At 52.1% G+C, this 27175-nt stretch overlaps 2 protein-coding genes across 8 annotated transcripts; both read left to right on the top strand.

Annotated features, from left to right (window-relative positions):
• Positions 1-1838: 1838 nt before the first annotated feature.
• ZC3H10 (zinc finger CCCH-type containing 10) lies at positions 1839-8104 on the top strand. 6 transcript variants are annotated; one of them, XM_025882955.2, is made up of 5 exons: positions 2004-2214; positions 2600-2622; positions 2897-3789; positions 4576-4639; positions 6104-8104. In XM_025882955.2, exon 5 carries the CDS (start codon positions 6159-6161, stop codon positions 7464-7466), a length of 1308 nt encoding a protein of 435 aa, XP_025738740.1. In that variant the 5' UTR covers positions 2004-2214; positions 2600-2622; positions 2897-3789; positions 4576-4639; positions 6104-6158; the 3' UTR covers positions 7467-8104. The 6 variants fall into 6 exon arrangements, 4 of the variants coding, with proteins under 4 accessions (XP_073756946.1, XP_025738740.1, XP_073756948.1 ...); XM_073900847.1 differs by lacking the exon at positions 2004-2214 and having other exon boundaries at positions 2221-2622; positions 6104-6233; positions 6408-8104; XM_073900845.1 differs by lacking the exon at positions 2600-2622 and having other exon boundaries at positions 1839-2214.
• Positions 8105-12966: 4862 nt separating this feature from the next.
• ESYT1 (extended synaptotagmin 1) lies at positions 12967-26450 on the top strand. Of its 2 annotated transcripts, XM_025882954.2 has the most exons (31): positions 12968-13446; positions 15070-15111; positions 15279-15413; positions 15529-15602; positions 15727-15799; positions 15956-16045; positions 16218-16273; positions 16700-16823; positions 16911-17087; positions 17212-17294; positions 17610-17658; positions 17789-17875; positions 17962-18054; positions 18283-18354; positions 18549-18635; positions 20004-20153; positions 20479-20634; positions 20761-20937; positions 21104-21186; positions 21313-21361; positions 21469-21558; positions 21641-21736; positions 22015-22086; positions 22179-22265; positions 24099-24239; positions 24352-24494; positions 24606-24704; positions 24798-24929; positions 25021-25126; positions 25345-25394; positions 25590-26450. In XM_025882954.2, exons 1-31 carry the CDS (start codon positions 13057-13059, stop codon positions 25627-25629), a joined length of 3303 nt encoding a protein of 1100 aa, XP_025738739.1. In that variant the 5' UTR covers positions 12968-13056; the 3' UTR covers positions 25630-26450. The 2 variants fall into 2 exon arrangements, with proteins under 2 accessions (XP_025738738.1, XP_025738739.1); XM_025882953.2 differs by lacking the exons at positions 25345-25394; positions 25590-26450 and having other exon boundaries at positions 12967-13446; positions 25021-25338.
• The last annotated feature ends 725 nt before the right edge of the window (positions 26451-27175 follow it).

The following is a 27175-nucleotide window of genomic DNA, read 5'->3' as shown; positions in this document are numbered from 1 at the left end:
TGTGCCTTTGTATGCTGCTCTTATTTGATGGAGGTGGGGGAAATGTCAGTTGAAGTGATGGTCATTTGGAACTAGTTTTCTATATTGCCATATTCTGCCTTTTTAAAATGAGAAATACTGTGGGTTGGGAAGACCTAAATCCTGGATTCTCTGAATTAAAACAGTAAATTTTTTTTGAAAGTTTTTAAATTTTTCTAGAGTAAAATCTTACCCCTTATTGGTGACAGTTTGTTCAGGACGAGGTGTACTACAAAAAAATAAAGCACTGTATACAAGTGGTTATCTTGATTTAGGAAGCCATAAAGAATGTCTTTACTATTACACAATTTTTCAGGGCCAGTCTGAGATGGATGGATAATATGTTAGACTATCTTAGATGTGAGGCATTGCTGACCTGGAGATACTATAGTAAACAAAATGGCATAGGTCCCTTCGTAAGAGCTTATGAACTACAATTGACCCCTGAACAACATGAGGGTTAGGAGCACCAAGGTGCTGGCACAGTTGAAAATTCATACATAATTTTTGGCTCCTCAAAGCTTAATAGCCTACTGTTGACCAGAAGCTGTAGGATAACACTTGATTAACACATATTACATGTTAAACGCATTATATACTCTAGTACAGTAAGCTAGAGACAGTAAGAAAATCAGAGGGAGGGGCGCCTGGGTGGCTCAGTCCTTAAGCGTCTGCCTTTGGCTCAGGTCATGATCCCAGGGTCCTGGGATTGAGCTCCCTGCTCCCTGGGAAGCCTGCTTCTCCCTCTCCCACTCCCCCTGCTTGTGTTCCCTCTCTCGCTGTGTCTCTGTCAAATAAAATCTTAAGAAAAAAAATAAGAGGGAAAGAAAATACATTTACAATATTGTGTGTATATTAAAACTCCACAGGTACGTGTACCCATGGCAGTCAAACCTGTGTTCAGGTGTCAGCTGTAGTGGGCTATCAACAGGTGAAATCCTGGTGGACTTGATAGAATGTTGCTGGGGTTTTTTTATTCTCAAAATTTTTTTCATATTCTGATGGTGACAATACTAGAACTACTTAAAAGCTTGGAACGAGGGTCCTAAGTGTGAAAAAACAAAGTTTTTTTCCCCCAGAGTTAAAAAGGTGAAGTGTTACCGTATAAATTATAAAGGGAAACCACGAAAAAAGGATGATCACCAAAAGCCTTACAGTCTCTTATTATAAAAGTTAGGTGACGTCTGTATGGTAGAGGGTTCTTTTTCATCCTTCCTAAGTCAAGTTTCCTATACCCAAACCTATGGGTATATTTTCTGAGTGCTTCTGACCTGACCATACCGTGAAACTGGAAGTTCTTTATCCTAACACCAAATATTCTCACTCTAGAGAAGACAGCTGATCTTGCTGCTTCTATTGATTTGATCTTCACCCCTCGGTAGAGGGAGAGTCACTGAAGTATTTTCTGAACAAGATGCACTGTGGCCAGGAACCCTGTGACATTCATTCAGCCTCAGGTATTGTGGGGAAGGGCCGTGGTTGACAAGAAAAAAGCGTTGATCTAAATTACAAAGGTCTCTTTTTGTAGTATGACGGATTTCTCGACTCCCCACTTTACATCTTCCCACGTTCTGTAATCTTAGGACCTTCGTAAATTCCGAGATAGAATCTCCCCACAGCAATTTAGAAAATAAACCAGTAAAAGAAATTAGGAATTTTTGGAGAGTCCGCACTTATCCATAATAAAATGGAGGGTGTCCCCCGGAAACTGCAACTCCCATGAAGCGGTGAGAGGGGAAGGCGGAAGTCACTATCATCTGCTGTCGGCACCTCTCGGTCCCACATTGGAAATATGTGCTCACGTTGTAATAATACAATGGCCTCATAAGAAAACTGGGGAAGGGGAATTTTGTAACTCAAATTTAAAATGTTTCCAAGAGAGCTGCTAATTCAATCATTTAATCTGGCACCTGAGGGGCTGAAACCAATTGTTACTCCCCTTGGGTAGTCCCGCCCCTGGAGGAAGAGTGAAATAGCGGAAGTGACGACACAACTCCCTATTAAATAGTTGGAGGCGGGTCGCGGGCGCTCTCTCGGCCTTAGCGCCATCTTCTCGGGTGAGTGTAATTGCTGACTGTGTTCGGATTCCGTGCACAATCCATTAACATCTGATCTCTGCACTTGCCATCATTACAGCAAACTAACTGTGGCCTTTTTCTCTTTACCTGTAGAAACCTCTGCGCCATGAGAGCCAAGGTAAGCAGTCCCTGGCAGTAACCTGAGGCAGTCGCTACTGGTGATGGGTGGGGGGGGATAGCCAAGCACGGGAAGTCCGCCATGGTTCCCGAGCCGCTGGGTTCTCAAGGGTGCCCAAGAGCTCGTGGGGGAGGAAGGATAATTTGGGGAGCAGAGGAGGTGGCTATGTAGTGTGGGTAGAGAGGGCGGGAGTAGAAAAGCGCACGCGGGATTCATGTTTATGTCGGCGGGTAAGGGTGGGAGTCCACAAATTATTGATAGGGGTACTGCTTGGGCAGGAACCTGCCAGGTTTTAATAATGCCCTTCACATCCCTGCCTAAACCTGTAACTAAAGCTAATAATCTCTTGTTTTATTCACTGCCTCTCGTTATGATCGGTTGCCAGTGGAGGAAGAAGCGAATGCGCAGGTATGTTGAGACTTGACCGGCCAAAACAGGAAGAGGGAAATGTAGCGTGCCTTGGACAAAACGTGGGAGGAACATTTGGTTTAGAAATCTAAAAGAACTTGTGAAAAACAGTTCTAAGTATTGACTTTACTAGTCAGGGATTGAACACAAGAAAATAGGACCAAGTGCTTGTTTGTTTTGCCACCCCAGGTATCGGATGCACATTTCTTAAGATGGGAGGGAAAGACAACTTGGGTTTGTGGGCAGGAGATGATTCTCGTGTCTGCTTTTTCAGGCTGAAGCGTAAAAGAAGAAAGATGAGGCAGAGGTCCAAGTAAACCGCTAGCTTGTGCACCCATGGAGCCACAGGAGCAGAAATAAGGAAAGCCAGAGGCCAGGGACGCTGGTACCAATTGTTGGACTGCATGCCTACTTTCTAGAGCTTGATTCAAGGGCTCTAGATCATCGTCATCTGATCGCAACGACCACCTTTGAAGAGACCTGCCTTGTTCATACCAAAACAGTCCCTTTTGGTCCTTTGCCCTGGACCTGTGACTTTCGGGACTAATTCTGTTTTCATTTGTGGCTGGATGTAACACGTGTACAATAAATCATCTCTTCTGCTGTCTTAGCTGAAGAAAAAAAATGCTCTTGTCTGATACGTGGTTTTTATGGTTCCATTGGCTGGGGGGTTCTGGATCAGTGCAGCAGGCCCTCTTGAATACCCCGTGCTGTAGAGTGTCAAGCACGTACCATGGGCTACAGTGACTCCCGTCCTTGGCTAACATCTGGTCCTCGGGTCCTCGGAGCAGCTGGATAACTGGGGGGCCCCTCCCATACTGGGTGTAGTACAAGCACGGGGACAGTTTTCAAGGTGGTTTGCGGCCAAGTTGGGGGCAAACCGCGGTCCCGCCCCTACTCTTGGCTGGGCCTACCTTAACAGTTACTAAGTTCCCGTTTGGGTGCCCTACTGTGATGTTGGGTTGGGTTGCTATGGTGATACGCAAAGCTTGCCGGGAGCTTCCTGTGGCTAGCTGCACAAGTACTTTGCACACCATAGAGTAGTTCCGGGTCTGTGGCTAGAGTGCCATTTCTTCCGCAGGAAGCGGAAGGGCGATAGGGTAGGCGGCTCTTTGTCGAAGCTAGAGGACCGGCAGGCGGCAGCAGCAACTACGGCGGCGGCGGCAGGTGAGGGAGGCGGGAGACTTAGGTAGAGGCCGCGCCCGGAGGGGAGGAGTCGGGGCCGGCCCAGCAGCTGGGCTCGGCCGGGCTACACAAGGCCCCCCAGGACCGAGCTGTTTCTTTCTCACGCCCCAGGGCCGAGCCCTTTTTCTGACTGACCCTGCTTCGCGAGCAAACGCCAGCTCCGTGACGTCACAGCCCTGCCCATCCCCGCAGCTTGATGTCACCTGGAGTCTCCCCTTCCCGCTTCACTTGTGCTCCCTTAGTGTCTTCTTCGTCTGGTCCACGGCTGAGCGCCGGTCGCACTGCACAGAACCTGGCAAGCTAGAAGACTTGCTGTGGGAAACTCCTAGGACTTTTTCCCCAAACTCTGGGGTGTTGCGAAGCGTCATAATCACCGCCTCCAAGTCTAATCAGCCATGCCACTGCACTGTCAGTCGCTGCCCTTGCACGGCTCCCCATTCAGAGTTTACTAATCTCAACCCTAGACCGGGCTCTGATCCTCACATCTTTCTTCATCTTGAGGCAAGGCACCACTCACCCTTTGTTCACCCAGGGCTGGTTTTCCAACCCGTCCTCCTAGGCTCTCCAGATTAGTTCTATCTTCTTATTCTTCTTACTGACAACTTCTCCCCTTGACAGGTGAAATTCAGCTTGAACTCGAAGGAAATCTTGGAAGTGTTCAGAGCTCTTGCCATTTTGTCAAACTTCTTTATTGAACAAACATTTTATAGTCCTTTGTTCTTACCCCTTCTCCCACCCAGTCTCTGTTTGTTTTTTATTCCTGATCAGAACCCAGCAGTGATGTGGAGGTGGAGACCCACAGGAGCCCCGGACTTCACCTGAGCTACCTCAGGTATTGAACTATCCTGGGAGAGTTGGGTGGGGAGGAATATTATACCTGATTATCTGCTTCTGGTGGGACTTGCTACATAGTTCAGGCTTAGAGAGATGGTATTTATTTTTCACCAGATCATTTCACTTTTAGTAAAAGTTTGTATCTTCCTATCTACCATTCTTTTTTCCTTGATTGTTTCTATTCTGGGACTACATCCCTTTGGAGGAAGAGGATCCCTCTTCTTTTACAGATTCTTCTGTAACTCTGGGCTCTGATCTGGTTGGTTCATTTTAGGAAGCCCTGAAGGCAAAATCAAGGCAATGGGGAGGGTGGTTGGGGGGAGATGAAGACCAAAGAAACCAGGAAAGATTCCCTTATACTCAAGAGGAAACAATATGAAGTTTTTCCTATTTGAACAGCAGGGGGAGCCTGATCACTGCCTTAGAAAGGCTTATGAGGTCAGACACGTGGTGGCAGGGACTCCCAGTCTTCTTGGGGATGTGGAGAGGGGAGGGCTAGAACCAGGGCAGTGGACTGACATTCCAGAGCTCTCTTGGGAAAGAGGAGACTTAAAAAGCTTTTATAGAGTCTATAAATAAAGAGGATCTTTATGGGGTGAGGAATGGTGTGTTTTGATGTCAGTGGGATCTTCTAATGGGGAATAGGAGGAGGGTGTAGAATGGGGAAATAAAGGTCACTTGTTCCTGTGAAATTAACTCCTTCCTCCCACCTTGATCTTACCACAAATGGCTTGGTCCTTTGGGGGGGGGGGGGCTCTGTAAGTGGAGATTCCAGCTGTAGAACTCTTACCTGAAATGGAGTGGAGGGGGCTGACCACATGAGTTGAGAGCGGTGGTGAGCTGGGAGAGAATACTAAAAAATGATAGGTTTAGGGACTGCCCTCAAGCTGGTGACACCAATCTCTTTACTTAGGATTTCCTGAGGTCTTGAGATCTGATACTTCACAGTGCCCTCACCTGAGATCCCGTAGAAGAGGAGTTAAGGGAAATTTTGTCTGCAGTGTCCCAATATCCAGAGCCCTAGTAAGCTCACCAGCCCATCTTGGCCACTTCCCAGTCTCCTCCTAACCTACTGAGACACTGAGACAGCAGTTTTAATTTCACTTCCTCGACTTTAATAAGGTCAGCTCAGAAGGGGAAATAAAACCCAACACTATTTTCTCCTTGCCCGCTCCTTGGCCTAACATCATTAGTGAGATGAGGTAGCTTCACCCCAGCTCCCCCCCCCCCCCCCATTAGTCAGGCTAGTGTGAATCATTCTGGCCCAGACCCGGTTCACAAGGGCCTGGGCGGGACTTCTGACAGGCCAGCCAGTCCAGCCAGAATTCTCATCCCTTAGATTTTCCATCTCCAAAGCCATTGCCCCTCTGGCCTGCCTCTTGCTGGACTGCCTGCTGTATAGCTGGGAAGAATGTGGACTCTCTGGAAGATTCCTCTTTGACACAGTTCTCCTCTTTCCTAGTGGTCACCAAGGGTGGCAAGAAAAAGAAGAAAGCCCTGAGTTGGGGGGGACCAGGATGCCTGACCGGGACAGCTATGCCAACGGCACTGGGAGCAGCAGTGGAGGCCCTGGAGGCGGTGGCAGTGAGGAGGCCAGTGGGGCAGGGGCGGGCAGTGGCGGGGCCAGCTCAGATGCCATCTGTAGAGACTTCCTGAGGAATGTGTGCAAGCGAGGCAAGCGTTGCCGCTATCGCCATCCAGACATGAGTGAGGTATCCAACTTGGGGGTGAGCAAAAATGAGTTCATCTTCTGCCATGACTTCCAGAACAAGGAGTGTAGCCGCCCTAACTGCCGATTCATCCATGGCTCCAAGGAGGATGAGGATGGTTATAAGAAGACAGGAGAGCTTCCCCCTCGGCTGAGGCAGAAAGTGGCAGCCGGCCTAGGCCTTTCACCAGCTGACCTGCCCAATGGCAAAGAGGAGGTCCCTATCTGCCGCGACTTTCTCAAGGGTGACTGCCAGAGAGGAGCCAAGTGCAAGTTCCGCCACCTGCAACGGGATTTTGAGTTTGATGCTCGGGGTGGAGGTGGCAGTGGTGGTGGCGGGTCAACAGGCCCGGTCCCCCCAGGACGACGTCATGACCTCTATGATATCTACGACCTCCCTGACAGGGGCTTTGAGGACCATGAGCCAGGCCCCAAGCGCCGCCGAGGTGGATGCTGTCCCCCAGATGGCCCCCATTTTGAATCCTATGAATATAGCCTGGCTCCACCCCGAGGGGTGGAGTGCAGACTGCTGGAGGAGGAGAATGCCATGCTCAGGAAGCGGGTGGAGGAGCTAAAGAAGCAGGTCAGCAACCTGCTGGCCACCAATGAGGTACTGCTGGAACAAAATGCCCAGTTCCGCAATCAGGCCAAGGTCATGACCCTGAGCTCTACTGCACCAGCGACGGAGCAGACTCTGGCCCCCACCGTGGGCACTGTCGCCACTTTTAACCATGGCATTGCCCAGACTCACACTACTCTCAGCAGCCAGGCTCTACAGCCTCGCCCCGTATCCCAGCAAGAACTGGTGGCCCCCACTGGAGCTCCGGCTGCTCCCCCAACTAATGCTGCACCTCCTGCTGCTCCACCACCCCCACCCCCACACTTGAACCCAGAGATCACGCCATTGTCAGCGGCTCTGGCTCAAACAATTGCCCAGGGAATGGCACCCCCACCTGTCTCCATGGCTCCCGTGGCTGTATCTGTGGCTCCTGTGGCCCCTGTGGCTGTATCGATGGCCCAGCCCTTGGCAGGAATCACAATGAGCCACACCACCACTCCCATGGTGACTTACCCCATCGCTTCCCAGAGCATGCGTATCACAGCCATGCCACACTGAGGGGGCTAACGGACACTCCCCTGGTATAGCCTCCCAGGGCTGGGGTCAAGGGGCCCTTACCCGCTCGCCTAGCCCTCCCAGGCCCTGTCTAAAGGGCTCACTCAAGAACTAGGACGAGAGACTCCAAGGAGTTTGCTTCTGAGAAGGGGTTGGGCTGGTCTGTTTTCTCTCACCTCCCTTTTATGAGGGTCCTCTTGTCCATCTTCCTTCAAGCCTCACAGAGGGGGCTTGCATAGGAGTGCAGACTGAAGCCAGCAGAAAGGAAGGACTGACCGAGGGGCTGTATGTCCCCTGATGGGAAGACGGGGACATCCTGGTCTTGTCCTCTCTCCTTTATGGCACAGGTTCCAGCACTGGCTTTGTAAGAAAAAAAAAAATAGCCTGCCTAGAGGGAAAGCCAGGAAAAATTGGGAAGCAGGTGGCCAGGAGAGAAGGCCTGATAGGAGCCTTCAGACAATTGGGGGCCCTAGTGGAGTTGGACAATATAGGAACTGTTCCTGGGCCCATGGGAAGGTGGGGACCATAGTACTCCAGCCCAAAGACGAGGGGAGCGTTCATTACCTTGGCTTGGCCTGGAAATCCATAGGGCAGGGCCCACCACTTTCCAAAGAAATAAAAAAAGAATTATTTTTAACAAATGGAGGCAGTGAAAACTTGCTTAGATATTCTGTGTGGAAGATGGGAACAGTAAATAGATCTCATGCCAAAATGGGGTAAAGACCCACCCTCACATAGCTTGGATAAGGCTGGGCTGAGGTCAGGTGAAGGGTAGGGACCCAGAACAAGACCAAATGGGGCTTTGTGGGGTAAAAGCATTGGAGCCACCTAATCTAGTTTAAAAATAGTCCCATCTGTTTCTGGTTTCTATCTGCATGTACTATTCCCAGGATACCTTAGTAACCAGGGCTCCTGGGGTCATTTAGGGGGGCAGGTACTAAGGAGGGGTGGCTGTGCTGGGAAATGGGAATGGGATATGTATTGACAGATCCTTCCCTTATTCAAACAGTAGGGCAGGTGGCAGTTGCTCTCTGAGTTGTTGATGGCAGTTAATATCCCTGTTACCCCATCCCTTCCCCAGTTACTATGCTTTAAGCCTTCAAGGCTTGGGAGGTGCTGGGAAAAGAAAAGTTCTTCTGGGGACACGAGCCACAGTGTTCATCTCTTCCCTCTGCCTCCAAATAGAACCACAGAGGTTTTAAATCCATTTAAGAGTCAGTAAGGCCAGGGGCCCCCCTAGCCAAACCTCAGTTCCTCCTCAGCTCATGGTTGATGTAGGGGAAACAACTCAGGTGTATGGCGGGACAGTGGATTTGGGGTAGAGAAAGTGATCCTGAGTTGTGCTTCCCCCATCATACCTCCTGCTACCTCTTGCTTGCTTGTCTGGTTGATCACTCAGGTTACACCTGGAATTGGAGATGGTGGGCTAAGTCAAGGCTGGTCATAAAGAAAAAGAAATGGCCTATAGACTAAAAGTGGGCAAATACTGAAATACTGTTTGTGGACTTTAGAAACCACACATTGATAAGCTTAATGTTGACTTTTCTGGCACAATTCTGGATTATTAAAAGAGATGGTTTATAAGCATTTAGAGACAAATGTGATCATAGATACCAACATGAGTTCATCCCAGCCAAATCCTGTTTTCTTTTTGCTGAGTATCCCTAAAGGGGTAGATTTGGGAAACTGCAGACATTGTATGTTCCTTATTAACATACGCCAGCTAAAGGCCGCCAGGAATACACTCGTAGTCGAACAAGCTGGTTTTAATGGCTCACTGCAGTGGAGAAAACCCGACGCGTGGGATCCATGGTGTGCCCTAGCAAGGGGCCGTTAGAAAGGATGTCAGGACGTGGACTTTGGTTAAGTGGTTTGGGGGAAGGTTCAAGGAAGTGGGACTTGACTCTGGATTGGGTGCTGTCAGGGAAGCAGGGACACTTCTGTGACTGGGTGTCTTTTATCTAGGAAAAAGGCAGACTAGAGTGAAGCTGGAATTGGTGACAAAGCAGCAGTCATTCATTAGCTGGGAGAGGGGGATGGTTGCTATTTCATGATTTGCACACCGACCATATTTCGCGTTTAACAAAATTGTGAAGTGTGATCTTGTTTCCTGCCTCACTTCATCATAGTCACTGATGCCCTTGTGTGATGTTGTTTTGTGAGATCGTGTCCAGTAGGAGAATACCATTTCCCAGCCATGAGCCCAGCTCAGACCCTAGCAGACCCGAAGCCCCGCCGTGCCAGGCCAGTTCCCAGATGGCAGGGCTGCTGTCCTGCTTCTCACCTGCTCAGTCATTGCGGATAAGACAGTAATCACAGCTCAGTTAATAGTCGAGTTTGGTGGGTCAAAACTCAACGTCTGTGCCTAGTAAATGTTGATTAGTGCATTTTGTTAGAGAAACCTCTAGTCTCTAGTGATATACCCAAGGGCTACGTTCTGTTTAAAAAAAAAAAGAAAAACTTGCATAAAAATATGAAAAGCGCTATTGTCAACAGTAACACAAGGAAATACCAAGTAATGCTGAAGGTGCTGTAATATGGATTCACTGAATTAATCCAAGAGGATAGTTTGGATCAATTTGGATTGACCCTCTCCCTAAAAAATTGCTTGAGCCTGCCTGAGGAAGAAATGCAGAGATCTATATTAGCAGTAATTCACATGAAAACAACACAGCACTTCCAGTTGGTAGCAAAAACAAAATCTCAGGCCTCCTAGTAGGTCGATTCATAAATATTAAGAGCCTGCTATGTTTTAGGCACCTTCTGAGGAGCTCCATAAGGGTAACAGAACCGTAGTAATGCATTGTAAATAGAGTGGGTCTACCGTGTCTGAGTGGAACCACTCCTAACGTATTGTGTGTCCTAAATGTAATTTTTAAAGAGGCCCATCGATAAACCAGTGAGGTAGCAGGGAAAAAAAAAAAAGGACAAGACTAGAGGGAGACCTAATAGATATCTTCAGATACTTGAAGGGCTCCCCAAAAGTTCCTGTCTTGCTACATAGGAGATGAACAGTTCTAGAAGAATAGCTAAGCACTTAATAATATAAGCCAAGGCACTGTAACATGCACCATCTCACTGACACAATGGGTACTATTATCGAACCTGTTTTGTAGAGGAGAGAGCAGGTCTAACGAGAGTCAGCTGCCCAGGGTTCTGCAACTAGTAAGGAATGGAGCCAGGAGTTCATGCAGGCAGAAAGTTCTAATAAAACTACTTTGCAGTAACTTTTGAGGAATAATAGAGGAAATTTCCTCAAATCCCGTTGTCCCTTCCATCTTGAAGAGAGGGCAAGGACTAGATTACCACGTGTAACCCTCTGCCTCCCCTAGGACTTAAATGAAGTTTACATATAGATGCAGATGGCAAATCCAGGAAGTCTTGGTATTCTTCTCACTTCCTCTAACAAACGGCCATGCTTTCCCCCGTTACTGATTTACTGCTCATCACCACCAGGTGGCACTTGGGTAGCAGAATTGTCTCTGGGCAGGGACCCACCCTGTTGACTTGTTCTGGTGCCTGCATTGCAGCTGCTGATCCTGTGGCTCCTGGGCCCCAGCTGGGAAGAGACCTTCCGGAGGATGGGCTTTTGTCTTCCAGAGACCGTCTTTAGTAGAAGGGTCTGATGATCCAGATGGGGTGAGAAAGTGGAGAAGCTTGGAGAGGAAACCCCGTTGGTCGTGCTCTCCACCCCCTTGCCTAAGTGACCTGCTCCTCCTACTCCAGTGCTTGGCAAATTTCAGTTTACAGAGAGGTTTCCCTCTGAGGAGGCTCATCCATTTTCCTGCTTTAGTTCTGCTCTCTCAGTTGGTGAGCAGGTCACCCTTACTTCTTCCAAACTCCAGGAGCTCCTTCCTACCTGCTTAGCTCTGAGAACATGGAAGATGCACACAGGAGATAGAAAGCTGTTCCCTGTGCAGTTCTGCACACTGAAGGAAGCACTCTGGATACTGTTAGCCTCAGGGAAGTAGAGAAGGGGAAGTGGGAAAATTTAAGGGGGTAAGGCTGAGCAGGGATAAGTTTTATTTTTAAGATTTTATTTATTCATTCGAGACAGAGAGCATGAGCAGGGGGAGAGGGAGAAGCAGGCTCCCCGCTGAGCCAGGAGCCCGATGTGGGGCTCGATCCCAGGACCCTGGGATCATGACCTGAGCCAAAGGCATGAGCTTAACCATCTGAGCCACCCAGGCGCCCCCAGGGATAGGTTTTAAACAGCGAAACACGGTCTGATGAAATCTGTGCCCTGCAGAGGCAGATATTTATCAGCTGCAGATCTAGGCTCTCCCCACCAATCAACCCTACTTCCCCTGCTGCACTAAACAATAACACAACAAGCCCTACACATACTGCATTAAAAGATAATCATTTTATAACCAACTCTTCCCTCCTGGGCTTCCAGTTTAGTTTCTAAGTCCCTGGACAACACTCCTAAGTGCAGTTAAGTAGTAACAGTGGTCATCAACATACCCTGCACTTCTCCCTTCCTAAACTTACCCAGTACAACATGGAATTGCATTAGTTCTACATCTGACTGTATTCCGAACTTTCCTTCCAATTCAGGCAAATAAGAAACAGAATTGTCTCATTACTCTTGATTTCTCATTTTAGTGTCCTAGCAGTTCCACAGGCTCAGGAAATTCTTGGAAAATGTAATCAAATCCGCTGCAGCTGAGGCGTCTCCCCTCCCCCCCATCTTTTGGGAGCCAATTCACCTCGTCCTCTATGATAGAAATAACTAAGTTTTGGAGATTTCTAAAAAAAAAAAAAAATAAAGCCTCATTTCCTAGTCACGCCGTTCTCTCCCTCTCTCTCCCTCTCGTCCCTGAAGTCTGGATAATCTCAACTCTGTAATTCTCGTATTTTCCAGTTTCTAGCGGCTATCGTTGCACTGCACAAAGTACAGGAGGGGACAGGATAGACAGGGTCGGTCATCGAACATTTTCATTCCAGATGGGGTGTTTTCCTTTTCTTTTTAAGGACAGCCAGGGAAACATTGAAGGATAAGTAATGTACTTAGAGTATGAAGACTAGGGAAAACTGACAAACGAACATGTAGGAATCCCAGACAAATCCTCCCAAGCCGTCCGATTGGAGTGGAAGTAAATTATGATCCTCTACAACCCCTCAACTTGGCAACCCCAAGTGCCTGTAAAACAGAGTAATTGGCGGTGCGGCTCCGCCTGACGTCATACCGCAGCACTCCGATCCCACGTGGGGGAGCGCCTGGTCCGCCTCTCTTTAAATGGTACGCCGCGCCTCCTTCTCTTTCTGACCAATCAAGTGCCGCTCTGTAGCCTCTTTCCTCCTTTTCCCGCCGTCCCAGACCGCCCATCTTGGCACGCCGGTCTAATCAAGGAGGTCCTGCCTCTGCCGAACCCTACCGGCTCCCGGCGGAAGAGGGGCAGGGTTTCTATCTTTTGACTCCACCTTGGTCTGTGCAGCGCCGGCCAACCCGAGCCGTCAGATCGAGGGGGCGTGGCTTAGGTCCCCTCCCGCAGTGTGCGGTTTACTGTTTGCAGGGGGCTGCTGGGCGCTAGACTAAGCAACCTCCAGCTGGTCTGTGGGTCGGGCGGGTCCTCCTAGAGGTGGCACCATGGAGCGCTCTCCCGGAGACGGCTCCAGTCCCAGCCTCATGGACCAGCCCTCTGCTCCCTCCGACCCCCCTGACCAGCCTCCCGCTGCTCACACAAAGCCGGACCTCAGTTCTGGAAACCAACCTGCCGGCCCAGGGGCGGCGGGCGAGGCACTGGCGCTGCTGACTTCGTTCGGGCGGCGACTGCTGGTGCTGGTGCCGGTGTACCTGGCCGGCGCAGTAGGACTCAGCGTGGGTTTCGTGCTCTTCGGCCTCGCCCTCTACCTGGGCTGGCGCCGGGTCCGCGATGAGAAAGAACGGAGCCTTAGAGCAGCGCGGCAGCTGCTGGACGACGAGGAGCGGCTCACGGCGAAAACACTTTATATGAGCCATCGAGAGCTACCTGCCTGGGTGAGCGAGCACCCTCAGTGCTGCATAGCCCCCCTTCTTAGTTCCCCGGTTCTAGGGGTCTCCCTCCTGTCCCTAAAGGCAGCTCCCCACCCTGGGACCACGGGAGGGAGACTCCCCTCTCGCCCCGCTGGCCGCCTGCCTGCTGGGACGCGCCTCTTGGGACCGAGGAGCCACTCTTCCCCCTCCCCCCTCCTTTCCGCGCGCCCAGATCCCGATCCTTCTACAGAATCAGGATTTCTTCCTCTGCTCCTGGGCAAGCAGTAAGAACATCTGGGGAACCGGTCTCAGCCGTGGCCCGCCCTCCTAGCCATGCTGCTTGAGCGCTCCTCACTTCTGGTGCCGCTCGCGCCTTGCTGCTCCCGGACATCCCCGTTGCGGCTCAGAGGGTTTCCTCGTCTGTCCAGTCTTCCTTGAGACTTTTTTTTTTTTTTGCCTATATAAGGCCATAAGGTTCTCCCTTTTCCCGCTCTTATCCCCGGGGACCCGCCGGGACCCAGCCCCAGGAGCACTGCCCAGGAGAGCCGCCGCCCCCGATCGACCGCCTCGCCCTCGCCTTCCAGCCCCAGGCAGTTGGGCCGCAGCGCCTCACAGGCGGCTGCGGGACGCAGGGCGGGGGTGCGGGGGGGAGTGTAGTGCGGCTGCTGCAGTGCCCGCTGCCCACACTCCACCGGCCCTGGTCGGCCCCACCCTTTTCCGGACTGTGCGCTGCGCCTGCTGGGTCCGGGCACCCGGGCCCTAGGTCTGCGCCCCCTCGCCTCCTGCCTTCTCTCCGGCCCTGCTAGGGCAGCGCCCGTTACCCGGCCCCTCCCCGCCTCCGCTTTCCTGCCCTTCCCCCAGAGGCGCCAGTCTGGGGGGAGAATGGCCGAGGAGAGGAACGAAAGTTGACAATAGGCAGATAGGGCCATGCTGCGCAGGCCCCGGACTGGAGAGGGGGAAAGGGGGAGACCTCGTCCCAGGGGACGTGCAGCCCAGGCAGCAACTGTCTTCGTCCCTCCTGCTCCGCATCATGGAAAGCGGTCTCCTTCCTGAAGCGGCTATCCCTCTTCCTCCCCACCACAAAGCACAGGTGTCCTTCTTTTCCATAAAAGGAGTCACACTGATAAAGAAGAAGAAGAAAAACAACACGGCTAGGGCCTAAATAGCTCTTCTGGCCCCTCCCTAACTCTAGGAGCTGCTTCCCTCTTCACCTTCTCGGTGTGGAAGCAGCTCCAGTCCAAGGTGAGGTGGGAAGGCTGCAAAAAGGGACCAAGACTTCTCCAATCCCAGCATTTCCTCCTTAAACTCTGATTTGTCAGGACCTCCCCCTCCAGAAAGAATGTGCCCTTCTCCTCCCTCCCCCGCTGCTCCAGCAGCTGTCATCATTTCACATCCCCCAGCTGTCCACAAAGCAACTTTGCGTGGTCCACAGCCTGTCAGGGCCCCCCATCAGACTGCAGTACCCCCAAACCCTGAGGAGTGAATGCTCTGGACATCCCAGCACCCCCCCCCCACCATCGAACCCTGGGTGTGAGGAGGTCCTGTCACAGCTTCTCCTTTCCTCTGTGGGCATGCCACCCAGCATCTTAGTAGGAAACCCCAGGTGGAGGGTGTGCTTATCTCTCTCTCCCCCTTCCTCACCTCCAGGTCAGCTTTCCAGATGTGGAAAAGGCTGAGTGGCTAAATAAGGTGAGTGTTGGTTGTTTTTCATGAACAGGGAATGGGGTTCCTTTCTCTAGCCAGACCCTGCCATGCATCAGGTCTAGCCCTAGTGCCCTCTGTAGGCAGGACTCTGAAGGAACTTGTCTTTAGGGGGATGATTAGGCTCTCCTATGACAGGTTCCCTCTCCTTCCAGATTGTGGCCCAGGTGTGGCCCTTTCTGGGGCAGTACATGGAGAAGCTTCTGGCTGAAACTGTGGCCCCAGCTGTTCGAGGCTCTAACACCCATCTGCAGACTTTTACATTTACACGAGTGGAACTGGGCGAAAAGGTATGTGCGTAGGAAGGAAAGTAATGGGAGGAAGGAGACAGGTGGGTGGCCCAGAAGGGGCTGAGATACTCCTCCCTTTCCCTCTTCTCTCTCTCAAGAATTTATCTCTCCGCAGCCATTGCGTATCGTAGGCGTCAAGGTTCACCCTGGTCGGAGCAAAGAACAGATCCTGTTGGATTTGAACATCAGGTAATACCGCTCATTCTTCCAGCCTCCCGTTCAACAGGATCCTGGTCACTCTGACCACTTCACCCCCTCTCCCCCTAGTTCAGCCCAGTACCAACTCTTTGTTCTCTTCCTTATCAACCGCCAGTTATGTAGGTGATGTGCAAATTGATGTGGAAGTGAAGAAATATTTCTGCAAAGCAGGAATCAAAGGCATGCAGGTGGGGCAGATGTCAGGGGCCCCCGTGATAGGGAGCCTTTTCCCTAAATTTCATCAGATGTGGGGAAGTGGGAGGTTGGAAAGACCAAGGCTGGGGAAGTTTGGGGCAGAAAGAAGGCCTTTTGTGGAGAAATGCTCTGTTCTTCTCTTGCTCCAGCTACATGGTGTCTTACGGGTGATTCTCGAGCCACTCATGGGGGACCTTCCCATCGTGGGAGCTGTGTCAATGTTCTTCATCCGGCGCCCGGTAAGGGAAAACACTGAGGGGGGTGGGGGAGCAGGGAAAACAGGGTTGGGAGGGAGAGGGTGGCCAGCTCCGGGGCTTGGGGGAGGAAGGGCTGAGGGCTCTGACAACTGTTGGATGGGTGTGACCATGCCACCATGTCGTCTGTCCTGAGCCCACTGCTCTTTCCTTCCAGACCCTAGATATCAACTGGACGGGGGTGACCAACCTGCTGGATATCCCAGGACTCAGGTGTCAAGGATTTATTGAGCACCTAAATGGTCCAGCTCTGGGCTGCAGGTTTTTGGGATACAAAACAGTAAACGATGCAGCCAGTACTCTCCAGGAGCCTTGATCATCCTGGCTGGAGAGATGACAAGTACCCCTGAGAAGTTCCATACTGTGATTTCCCTCCTGCGGGGGAGCATGCGTTTGGGTAGAGAGTGAAGAGGGCTGCAGGCTGCTCTGTGGGGTAAACAGAAAACGAAGAGCTGGGATGGCAGTGAAGGTTCAGAGCAGTAGGTGGGGAATCGAGGTAGAAAAGTAGCAAAAAAGGATTCTCAAGAAAGGATGTCCCTCTAGCTTTGGGTCTCTCTTGGTTGTGGGAAGCAGAGCTGGGGTTGGGGGGATATTGGAAGTTGGGGCCACACTCACCTCCTTTTCTACTCCCCCGTTCAGCTCCCTCTCTGACACCATGATCATGGACTCCATTGCCACCTTCCTTGTGTTGCCCAACCGATTATTGGTGCCCCTTGTGCCTGACCTTCATGATGTGGCCCAGTTGCGTTCCCCTCTTCCCAGGGTATGGCCTCTCTCCCATCCAATAAATCCTCCTCTCAGGAACCTCTGCTGGGTCCTTAGTTTCTCATGATCTGATTCCTCTGCACAGGGCATTATTCGGATTCACCTGCTGGCTGCCCGAAGCCTGGGCTCCAAGGACAAATATGTGAAGGGCCTGATTGAGGGCAAGTCAGACCCCTATGCACTCGTGCGAGTGGGCACCCAGGCATTCTGCAGTCAAGTCATTGATGACGACCTCAACCCCCAGTGGGGAGAGACTTATGAGGTGGGAGAGCTGAGGAGTGGGACTGTCAAATGGGGGAGGCCCTGGGGACCAGCCGTGAGAGAAAATGCTGATTGGATGATCCTCATAAAGTAGCCCATGAGACCCGTCCCTGTGTGTCCTTCAGGTGATGGTGCACGAGGTCCCAGGGCAGGAGATTGAGGTGGAGGTGTTTGACAAGGATCCAGACAAAGATGACTTTCTGGGCAGGTGAGACTCTGCCTGTGTTAGGATTCTAAAGCCTCAGTGCTACCAGGGTCGCAGAGGTAATTACAATCCTTTTCCAGACCTGAGAATTGTGTATCATTTTCCTTCCCGACCTCCCCACCCCTCGCCTCCACCATGCATGCGTGTGCGTGTGCACGCGCGCACACACACACACACACACACACACCTGCTGAGTATAAGAAGGGAGTCTGAGATTCGCCACTTATTTCTAGGTGGGTGAGTGCAGAGGCAATGACATGCTCCTAATTACAGCTCTCTCCTTTTTCTGTCCTCATTGCCACCCCCCACCCCTTCCAGGATGAAGCTGGACGTGGGGAAGGTATTGCAGGCTGCAGTACTGGATGATGTAAGTTGAGAGAAGAGGAAGAGGAAGCGAGGTCTCACCCACTGGGCTGACAGTCTTGCTACATTGGTGGGGAGGAGGTGGTGTGAATATCTGATTTCTGTTATACCTCACTTTCTTCCTCTCCCGCCAGTGGTTTCCTCTGCAAGGTGGGCAAGGCCAAGTTCACTTAAAGCTAGAATGGCTGTCACTTTTACCAAATGCAGAAAAACTGGAGCAGGTAACCAACGTGGGAAATAGGAAGCTGGAAATATCGGGGACTAGAGGGCAAGGGTCTGACTACTCCCACCGCCCCCTTCCCTCCAGGTGCTGCAGTGGAACCGAGGAATCGCCTCCCGCCCAGAGCCCCCATCAGCCGCCATCTTAGTTATCTATCTGGATCGGGCCCAGGATCTTCCTGTGAGTGTGGCTTCTGAGGGCGGCTGAACAGGAAGCTCTGGATGCAGCATTCCCATACCCGCACTTGCCCCTCCCCCACTCGGCTTCAGAAGCAGCGGCATGTAACACAAGGGTTCCAAGGAGGGGATCAGAGCCACGTCAGGGAAAAGATTCTGAGAGCCCACGTTCCTTCACTGAGACAAAACCAAAAACACCCAAGATGGTGACTTCTGAATTCTACCCCTACAGCTGAAGAAGGGGAACAAGGAACCCAACCCCATGGTACAACTATCAATTCAGGATATGACCCAGGAGAGCAAGGTGAGGGCTAGGGCAGCATTGTGGGAGATTGCGTGTGTGTGCGTGTGCGCACACACGCACATGCACATCTGGGTGGGAGGACTGTTCTTGGGATGAAGTCTCCCCTTTGGGCTGCCTGTAAAGGCAAAGGTTTTCTGGAGAAACAGGAATGGTACTGCAGTACATACCCTTAATCCCATCCTGTGCACCTCCAGGCTGTCTACTGCACCAACAGCCCGGTGTGGGAAGAGGCTTTCCGGTTCTTCCTACAAGATCCTCGAAGCCAGGAGCTCGATGTGCAGGTGAGATAATCACCTATTGAGCCCCTCCTGAATGCCCTCTTCTGCCTTCCCAGGTCTGCATCACGTCCCTCTTTCTTCCCTTTGATCATACTCCAGTCCATCTACTTAGACTCTTCATCTCCTTCATGCTCCCCACTCTTCCCCCACGGTCTCTCTAGAATCATTATTTTTTTATTTTGGAGAACGCATGTGCATGTACGAATGGGGTGGAGGACAGAGGGAGAGAGAATCTCAAGCAGACTGCCCAGTGAGTGCAGAGCCTGATGCAGGGCTCGATCCCAGGACCCTGAGATCATGATATGAGCCAAAACCAAGAGTCAGTCAACCAGCTGAGCCACCCAGGCACCCCTTTAGAATCATTCTTTATAGGGGCACCTGGCTGGCTCCGTTGGAAGAGCATGCAACTCTTGATCTTGGGGATATGAGTTCAAGCCCTATGTTGGGTAGAGAGATTACTTAATAAACTTCTTTTTTAAATATTTACTTGAGAGCGAGTGCATGAGTGGAGGGGAGGGGCAGAGGGAGAGGGAGAAGCAGACTCCCCACTGAGCAGAGAGCCTGACGTGGGACTCGATCCCAGGACCTGGAGAGCATGACCTGAGCCAAAGGCAGATGCTCAACTGACTGAGTCACCCAGGTACCCCTAAACTTTTAGAATCATTTTTTAAAATTAATTTATTTATTTTTGAGAGAAAGTGCACGTGCACAAGCAGAGGAGATGGGCAGAGGGAGAAGCAGACTCCCTGCTGAGCGGGGGGCCTGATGCGGGGCTCCATCCCAGGACTCTGGGGTCATGACCTGAGCCGAAGGCAGATGCTTAACTGACTGGCGCCCCAGAGTAATTTTTTTTTTTTTTAAGATTTTATTTATTTGTCAGAGGAGAGACCGCACAAGCAGGGGGCAATGGCAGGCAGAGGGAGAAGCAGGCTCCCCATTGAGCAAGGAGCCCGATGTGGGACTCAATCCCAGGACCCTGGGATCATGACCTGAGCCAAAGGCAGATACTTAATCGACTGAGCCACCCAGGCATCCCTAGAATCATTCTTCATAACTGAGAGTTGTATACTTAAAATGAGTGATTTTGGGCACCTGGGTGGCTCAGTCGTTAAGTGTCTGCCTTCGGCTCAGGTCATGATCCCAGGGTCCTGGGATCGAGCCCCGCACTGGGCTCCCTGCTCAGCGAGAAGCCTGCTTTTCCCTCTCCCACTCCCCCTGCTTGTGTTCCCTCTCTCGCTGTGTCTCTCTCTGTCAAATAAAATCTTTAAAAATAAATAAATAAAATGAGTGATTTTATGGTCAATGATGCTTCGTTTAAATGATTATGTCTGTTTTCCTACTTCACTACGTCTCCTCTTCCTGTGCCTCTAGGTGAAGGATGACTCCAGGGCTCTGACGTTAGGGGCACTAACCTTGCCTCTGGCTCGCCTGCTGACTGCCCCTGAACTCACCTTGGACCAGTGGTTCCAGCTCAGCAGCTCTGGCCCAAACTCCAGGCTCTACATGAAACTGGTTATGAGGGTATGGAGACAGAGGAAGCGCTGAGGGTGGTGAGGGGCCTTGTAGATTCTTTGGTATTAAGAGTAAAGAAGAGGAATCCTCTAAGATCTAACGAGCTAGTGTATGTGGAAGCACCTAGCAGGCACACAAAAAAATGTTTGTTGACCAAATTGGGGAAGAAATGGTGTATGAGTAGGATGAGTGTGGACGGAACCCTCTAGAGATGAGCCCAGCCAAGGCAGGGACCTGTTCTCTGAGCCTCTGCTCTGCCCCCAACCCCCACATCCCTTGCCTGCCGGTGGCTCGCTGCACTTCTTTGATTGGACAATTACACCACCCTCCCCAGATCCTGTACTTGGATTCATCAGAAGTGCACTTTCCCACTGTGCCTGGAACTCCTGGGGCTTGGGACCTGGACAACGAGAGCCCCCAGACAGGCAGCAGCGTGGATGTCCCACCTCGACCTTCTCATACTACTCCTGAGAGTCACTTCGGGACAGAGGTGAGTCTAGATCTGGAAAGGACTAGCTGGGCTCTGTTGCCTAAGTGTGCAAAGCCTGGTTCAGGGCTGGTTTTGACAGGTTTCTCTCTGACTGCCATCTGGTGCCTCTCTCTGTCCCTTTTGCAGAATGTGCTTCGGATCCATGTATTAGAGGCCCAGGACCTGATTGCCAAAGACCGTTTCTTGGGGGGACTGGTGAAAGGCAAGTCAGACCCCTATGTCAAACTAAAGCTGGCAGGACGAAGCTTCCGGAGCCGTGTTGTTCGGGAAGATCTCAATCCCCGCTGGAATGAGGTTTTTGAGGTCAGAACTGAGCAGCCAGGACTTCTCCGAGTCCCTTCTCCTTCTTCCCTCTAGCTCTGAGAGTGGTCCGAAAGCCCTCTGGGGTTCGGGTGGTTGAGGGCAAGGTGCCCAGTCATTTGAAGAAGAAAAAGACAGAACCCGTCTTTGCCCTGTTTTCTCCCACTAGGTGATTGTCACATCAATTCCAGGCCAAGAGCTAGACATTGAGGTTTTTGACAAGGACCTGGACAAGGATGACTTTCTGGGCAGGTGAGAGGGTGAGGGTCCAGAGGGGACGGCAGGCGAGGCCTCCGCAGGCCACGGGCGTCTGGCTCTGGGGAGACGGAGACTTGGCTCTGACCGCTGGCCCCTTGTTCTCGTTGTTCTCCTCTACAGGTGCAGAGTGAGTCTCAGCGCCGTCCTCAACACTGGCTTCTTCGATGAGGTGAGCAAGGCCTTAGTCAGTAACCCCTCCTGACCTCGACCCACGTCTCGGTCTCCTAGCCCCTCTGTCGCCACCCCCTGAAGTCTTAAGCCCGCCTGCATCCGCAGTGGCTGACCCTGGAGGACGTGCCATCTGGCCGCCTGCACTTGCGTCTGGAGCGTCTGACACCCCGGCCCACGGCTGCCGAGTTAGAGGAGGTAGGGAAGGGGCTCCGGCTGGGTCACGGCGGGCGCCGGCGTGTCCGGCTCGGCTCCCCAAGCCCGCTGTGTCCTCCCGCAGGTGCTGCAGGTGAACAGTCTGATCCAGACGCAGAAGAGCGCCGAGCTGGCGGCGGCCCTGCTGTCGGTGTATCTGGAGCGGGCGGACGAGCTGCCGGTGAGAGCCGCTCCCCGCGCCCCATAGCCCCGGCCCTTCCTCCGCCTCCCTCAGGTTTGGATGCTCCTGGGCCATTTGGAGTAGTGAATTCCAAATTCCTCTCTCCCAGCGTGGTGGTGCTCGGGTGGGAAGAATGGTCTCTTCAAGGCCAGGAGGGTGGTGGGTGTCAAGTGACCCCGGGGACCTGCTCGCTGGCCGGGGATGTGATCTGTGTGGGGAGCGGAAAATCGGCCTCACCGTAAGACCGTATTTAATATTCAACGCGATACTCTGTCTAGCTCCGAAAAGGGACCAAGCCTCCCAGCCCTTACGCTACTCTCACTGTTGGAGATACTTCTCATAAGACGAAGGTATCAGGAAATGGCGCAGGGCTGTCTGGGAGGGATGAGAGCCGCAGAGGAGAGCGTTCCAAGCACTGACCATAACCCCTCATCTCCACCAGACAATTGCCCAAACTTCGGCCCCTGTCTGGGACGAGAGTGCCTCCTTTCTCATCAGGAAACCGAACACCGAGAGCCTGGAGCTGCAGGTACCATCAGTTCATTCTGGGAACATTTTGCCACCACAGGCTAGGCACTGAACCACACACCGGGCGTTCAGAGAGAAAAGATTTAGTCCTTACCTTGACAAGTGCCAAGGTGAAAGGCACTGTGGGGAAACGGCAGAGACAGTAGGAGTGCAGCCCCAGACGACCCCCGAGCTTAAGGGTAAACAGGCTCCGACCAAGAAGAGAAGGAAAAGTCTCAGGCTGAGAAGGGAATGAGGAGAAAGAAGGCAAACTAGACCCGAGAGGCAGACAGGAGCAGGATCAAAAGGGCTCCTGACTCTTATGGTACGAATGTGGATTTATCCTAAAGGCATAGGGAAACATTTGAAGGAGTGAGGGGCGACATACCCAGATTTGCCCTTTACAAAGATCCTGCTGACAGCAGGGCAAGGGGCGGACTGAAGGAAGATCAGGCTGTGAAGCAAGACATGGCGAAGGCCGATCGTATGTATTTTATTTATTTATTTACTTATTTATTTTTAGAGATTTTATTTATCTGACAGAGAGAGCACGCGCAAGAGCAGGAACACAAGCAGGGGGAGTGGGAGAGGGAGAAGCAGGCTTCCCGCCGAGCAGGGAGCCCGATGTGGGGCTCGATCCCAGGACCCCGGGATCATGACCTGAGCCAAAGGCAGACGCTTAACGACTGAGCCACCCAGGCGCCTGGCCGATGGTATTTCGTGGTGGTTATTTTGACGTGGGGGGAGAAAGAAGGAACAGCCTAGAAGTGGACTCCTGGGTTTTGAGCCTGGGGTAGCGGGACAGAGAAGGGTGCCATTGCCAACACAGGGAATGGCCAAAGCAGGAGTTTTTCAATTTGAGATCTCTGAGACCATCCAAGGGGAAACAGCCATCCAGAAGGTATGGTGTTCTTGCCTCTCCCTCTTGTTTGAGCATCATGAGCAAGCCCAAGTAGCACCTGTAGTCCCGGGTGTGAACGAGCGCCCTGAGGGCCTAGAGAGTGAGAAGACCAAGGAGGGACGGTTGAACAGTGACGCAGTGACGGAGCAGACGGAGGAAGAGGAGCCCTTCAAAGGGCCTGAGGTGTAGCCAGGGCAGGGGGGCGTTTGTCTGAAAAGATAGGAAGTGGCCAAATGTTTCGGAGAAACAAAATGAGATGACTGAGAATGACTGACTTGGAAACTGAGGTAGCCGATACTTGGAGCAACTTCAGTGGCACGAATGGAGTAGAAACTGGATTTCAGGGGGCTAAAGGGTGAACAAAAGTAAAGATGTATGGGAGCCGGGAGAGGGTGGTGGAGGTAATACAGGGATGCTTTTCCTCTTCTGGAGTGTGAGGAGTCAAAGACCTTCTGAAATTGGTAAAATAATAAGTAGAGAATTACGTCAACAGAAACCAAGAGACCTTAAAATAACATAACCGTTAACAGCACTAGTAGAGAAGAGATGTCAGTGTGGTCCGTTCCTGACCTTGCACAGCAGGGCACCAGGAGATACTCGAGCTGGCAGATCATGAGAGGTACAGGCGTATTAGCTAGAATTATGCTAGAACTCAGAAGACGGGAAGGGTCTGCAGGTCGTTCCATCCGGACTGTGGAAATGAGGGTTGGATGGGCAGGAACCACGTGATTCCATTTGTGCTCTTTCTCTCCAGCCTGTGCAGCTATTACAGCCCTCGGGTGTAATTTGTGAAAGCTTAGGAAGTAGAGCACAGTCCGGTCTGGTTAGGAAAGGAAGCGGGGCCAGCAACATGGCTGCCCTGTGGCCGTCACAAAGGGGAGTCTCTCTCCAAAACCACCCAAGTGTTTGGACCCAGAACACCAGGGTTAAATCATTTGCCTCTTGATCCCACAGGTTCGGGGTGAGGGGATGGGCACATTGGGCTCATTCTCCCTGCCCCTCTCGGAGCTCCTCGCGGCTGACCAGCTCTGCCTGGACCGCTGGTTTACACTTAACAACGGTCAAGGGCAGGTGCTACTGAGGGCGCAGCTTGGGGTGAGTGCCAGGACATGGCGGGCCGAGGGGGGACGGAGACCAGGGGCCGTGTTCTCAGAGCCAGGTTGCTGAGCAAGACCCGGGCCAGCTCACAGCTCTCTTGCCTGCCTAGATCCTGGTGTCCCAGCACTCGGGAGTGGAAGCACATAGCCACAGCTCCTCCTCTCTGGGTGAAGACCCGGAGCTCTGGGGGGGACCCCCTCACAGCGCCTCCTCAGCGCCAGAGCTGCGGCAGCGCCTGGCACACGGTGACAGGTGAGGGGCCAGGACGGCGAGACGGCGCGCAGCCAGGAAGACGAAGGATGAGCTGCGGGCTCCCTGGGCACTGCCCGCTCCCACACCTGTCTCCGTCTCCGTCTCCCGCAGTGCCCTGGACGCTCCAGCTGGGCCCCTGGGCCAGGTGAGACTGACCGTCTGGTACTACAGCGAAGAACGAAAGCTGGTCAGCATTGTTCACAGTTGCCGGTAAGACCCCGGCCGTGCCCCCATCCCGGTTCCCAGCCGCCCCGCGCCCCCCCCCCCCCCGGGCTGCCTTCTCACCTTCATCTTCCTGGGCAGGGCCCTTCGACAGAACGGACGGGACCCCCCTGACCCCTATGTGTCACTGTCGCTACTGCCAGACAAGAACCGGGGCACCAAGAGGAAGACCTCACAGAAGAAAAGGACCCTAAACCCTGACTTCAATGAGCGGTCAGCCAGTAGGCATTCAGGTGGAGATGGGCGGCTCGGGAAGGAACCCCTGCCTCTAATACCCAGTGCCCCCCGCACCCCCCTCCCCCAGATTTGAGTGGGAGCTGCTCCTGGATGAGGCCCTGAAGCGAAAGCTGGATGTCTCTGTGAAGTCTAATTCCTCCTTCATGTCAAGAGAGCGTGAGCTGCTGGGGAAGGTAAGGGGCGAGGATGAACAAGGCGAAGGTAAGGCTTGGGAGCCGCTGGGGGCAAGGCCATCATCCCTCAGGGACTCAGGGAGGAAGCACCGCAGGTGACACCCCTATACATGCGACCCAACCCCCTCGGCACCGGTCCGGAGCAGGGGTGTGTGACGATGGGACGTGGTCTTTGGAGATCTCAAAGTAACATCCGGGCCCCCCCCCCTCCAATGCAGGTGCAGCTGGACCTTGCTGAGATAGACCTCTCCCAGGGAGCGGCCCGATGGTGAGTATCCGATGGGCTGGGGGTGGACCTGGAGAGTGCAGCAGGAAAAATCCCAATCATGGCAAGGGAGAAAAGAATGCATTCTGAGGGGAGAACCAGTGACCGTCTGCAGTACAAGAGCCCTTGGGTCATGCTTCATTTCTAAGAGGACACAAGTCCCCTTTCTACCTGAGCCTTCTCTGCTTCTTCCCACAGGTATGACCTCGTGGATGACAAGGACAAGGGCAGCTCCTAGGAGCCAAAGATTCCCAGCCTGACCACCATCTCCTTGCCTTGCCCCTCGCTGCATCACCACCTCAATGTGATGAGCCTAAAGCTAGGGCCCGAGGGCAGAGCCTGTGCCCCTCAGCCCTCTCACCTCCCAGGCCCGCGCTGGGGCCTTTGCCTGACCAAAGAGGAGGACCACATGTCGCCCTTTACTGCATGGCCTTTATCCTTCTGGGCTCCTGGGGCAGAGACCCAAGCTGGCTGTTTCCCGCTCTGCCTGCACAGTCTGCTCCTTCCATCCCAAGTCCTCAGGGCCTTCTGTGCCTGTGCCAGCCACTGGCAGCACCAGCAGTGGCCTTCGCTCATGCCAAATACAGCTTCTGGAAAGACCTCTTCTCCTTAATCAGATGGCCACCTTCTTCCCTACCATGCACAGTCAGGGAGGGCAAACCCATGGGTGGGAAGGTGGACAGGCTAACCACTCAAGCCAAGAGCCTCTGGGACTACTGCGTGTCGTCAGTGTATGGTAACCCAGGCCCCTGTGTCCAGTTCTGCCCCCACTTCTCAAGTCTGTCCTGAAAATTACACCTGCTCTGATAACTAGGGCCAGTCTCTTGATTCACTCTGGGAACTAGAACGCTCAGCCACTACTTGAAGACTTAGAACCTCTGTCAGTCTTGGGGCCTCTGGCTGGTGCCTTGCGGCGGGCCTTGGGGGACTGGAGCCAGCAGGGCCAGTATCTGGTTCAGGTGTTTGGGCTGTTAACTCACTGACTAGAACTGAATCTCTTGGTTTTGCACCAACTCTGCCAAGCCACTGTATCTTATATTAAACATTATACTCAAACCAGCTGTGGCTGTTTTCCTTAGGACAGGAAATCCAGCCTACTGTCACTATTTGCAGAGGACATATTACATAGAGGAAATCCTCATGACTCCACCAAAAAACTGTTAGAACTAAAAATTCAGTGAAGTTGGATACAAAATCAACATACAAAAATCTGTCGCATTTCTATACACCAATAGCTATGAGGTAAAACAATCCCACTTACAGTTGCTTCAAAGAGAATAAAATACCTAGAAATAAATTTAACCAAGGAGGTGAAAGACCCATACACTGAAACCTTTGCGGCCTTAAGGAAAGGAATTGAAGACACAAATAAATGAAATGACATTCCATGCTCAGGGATACAAGTATTGTTAAAATGTCCATACTATCCAAAACAAGCTAGAGAGTCAATGCGATCCCTATCAAAAGTCCAATGACATCTTTCACAGAAATAATCCTAAAATTTGTATGGAACCACAAAAGTCCCCAAACAGCCATAGCAATCTTGAGAAAGAAGAACAAAGCTAGCGGCATCACACTATATTATAAAGCTATAGTAATCAAAACGGTATGGTGTTGGCATAAAAACACACATCAACAGAACAGAGCCCAGAAACAAACCCACACCATACAGGTTTCCCCTGCTATCTGAAAGTACAGCGTTCCTGTGAAACCTTTCGTAAGCCAAAATAATTGATAGAAAGTGAAAAATCAATTACCGTTAATTTAGATAGAGAAATTTTTGA

Source organism: Callorhinus ursinus, unplaced genomic scaffold (genome assembly GCF_003265705.2).
Source record: "Callorhinus ursinus isolate GAN/ISIS: 27379988/994484 unplaced genomic scaffold, GSC_fseal_2.0 scaffold14, whole genome shotgun sequence".
NCBI lineage: Eukaryota > Metazoa > Chordata > Mammalia > Carnivora > Otariidae > Callorhinus > Callorhinus ursinus.
The sequence above is the reverse complement of the archived record's forward strand: the minus strand, read 5'-3'. Positions and strand labels throughout refer to the sequence as shown.

Excerpts from the sequence above, each read along its gene's own strand:
- ZC3H10 (XM_073900845.1), top strand. The coding sequence starts at position 6,159 with ATGCCTGACCGGGACAGCTATGCCAACGGCACTGGGAGCAGCAGTGGA.
- ESYT1 (XM_025882953.2), top strand. The coding sequence starts at position 13,057 with ATGGAGCGCTCTCCCGGAGACGGCTCCAGTCCCAGCCTCATGGACCAG. Across the intron at positions 15,603-15,726 it reads CTGTTGGATTTGAACATCAG|TTATGTAGGTGATGTGCAAA; the intron begins GTAATACCGCTC and ends ATCAACCGCCAG. Across the intron at positions 17,295-17,609 it reads AAAGATGACTTTCTGGGCAG|GATGAAGCTGGACGTGGGGA; the intron begins GTGAGACTCTGC and ends CACCCCTTCCAG.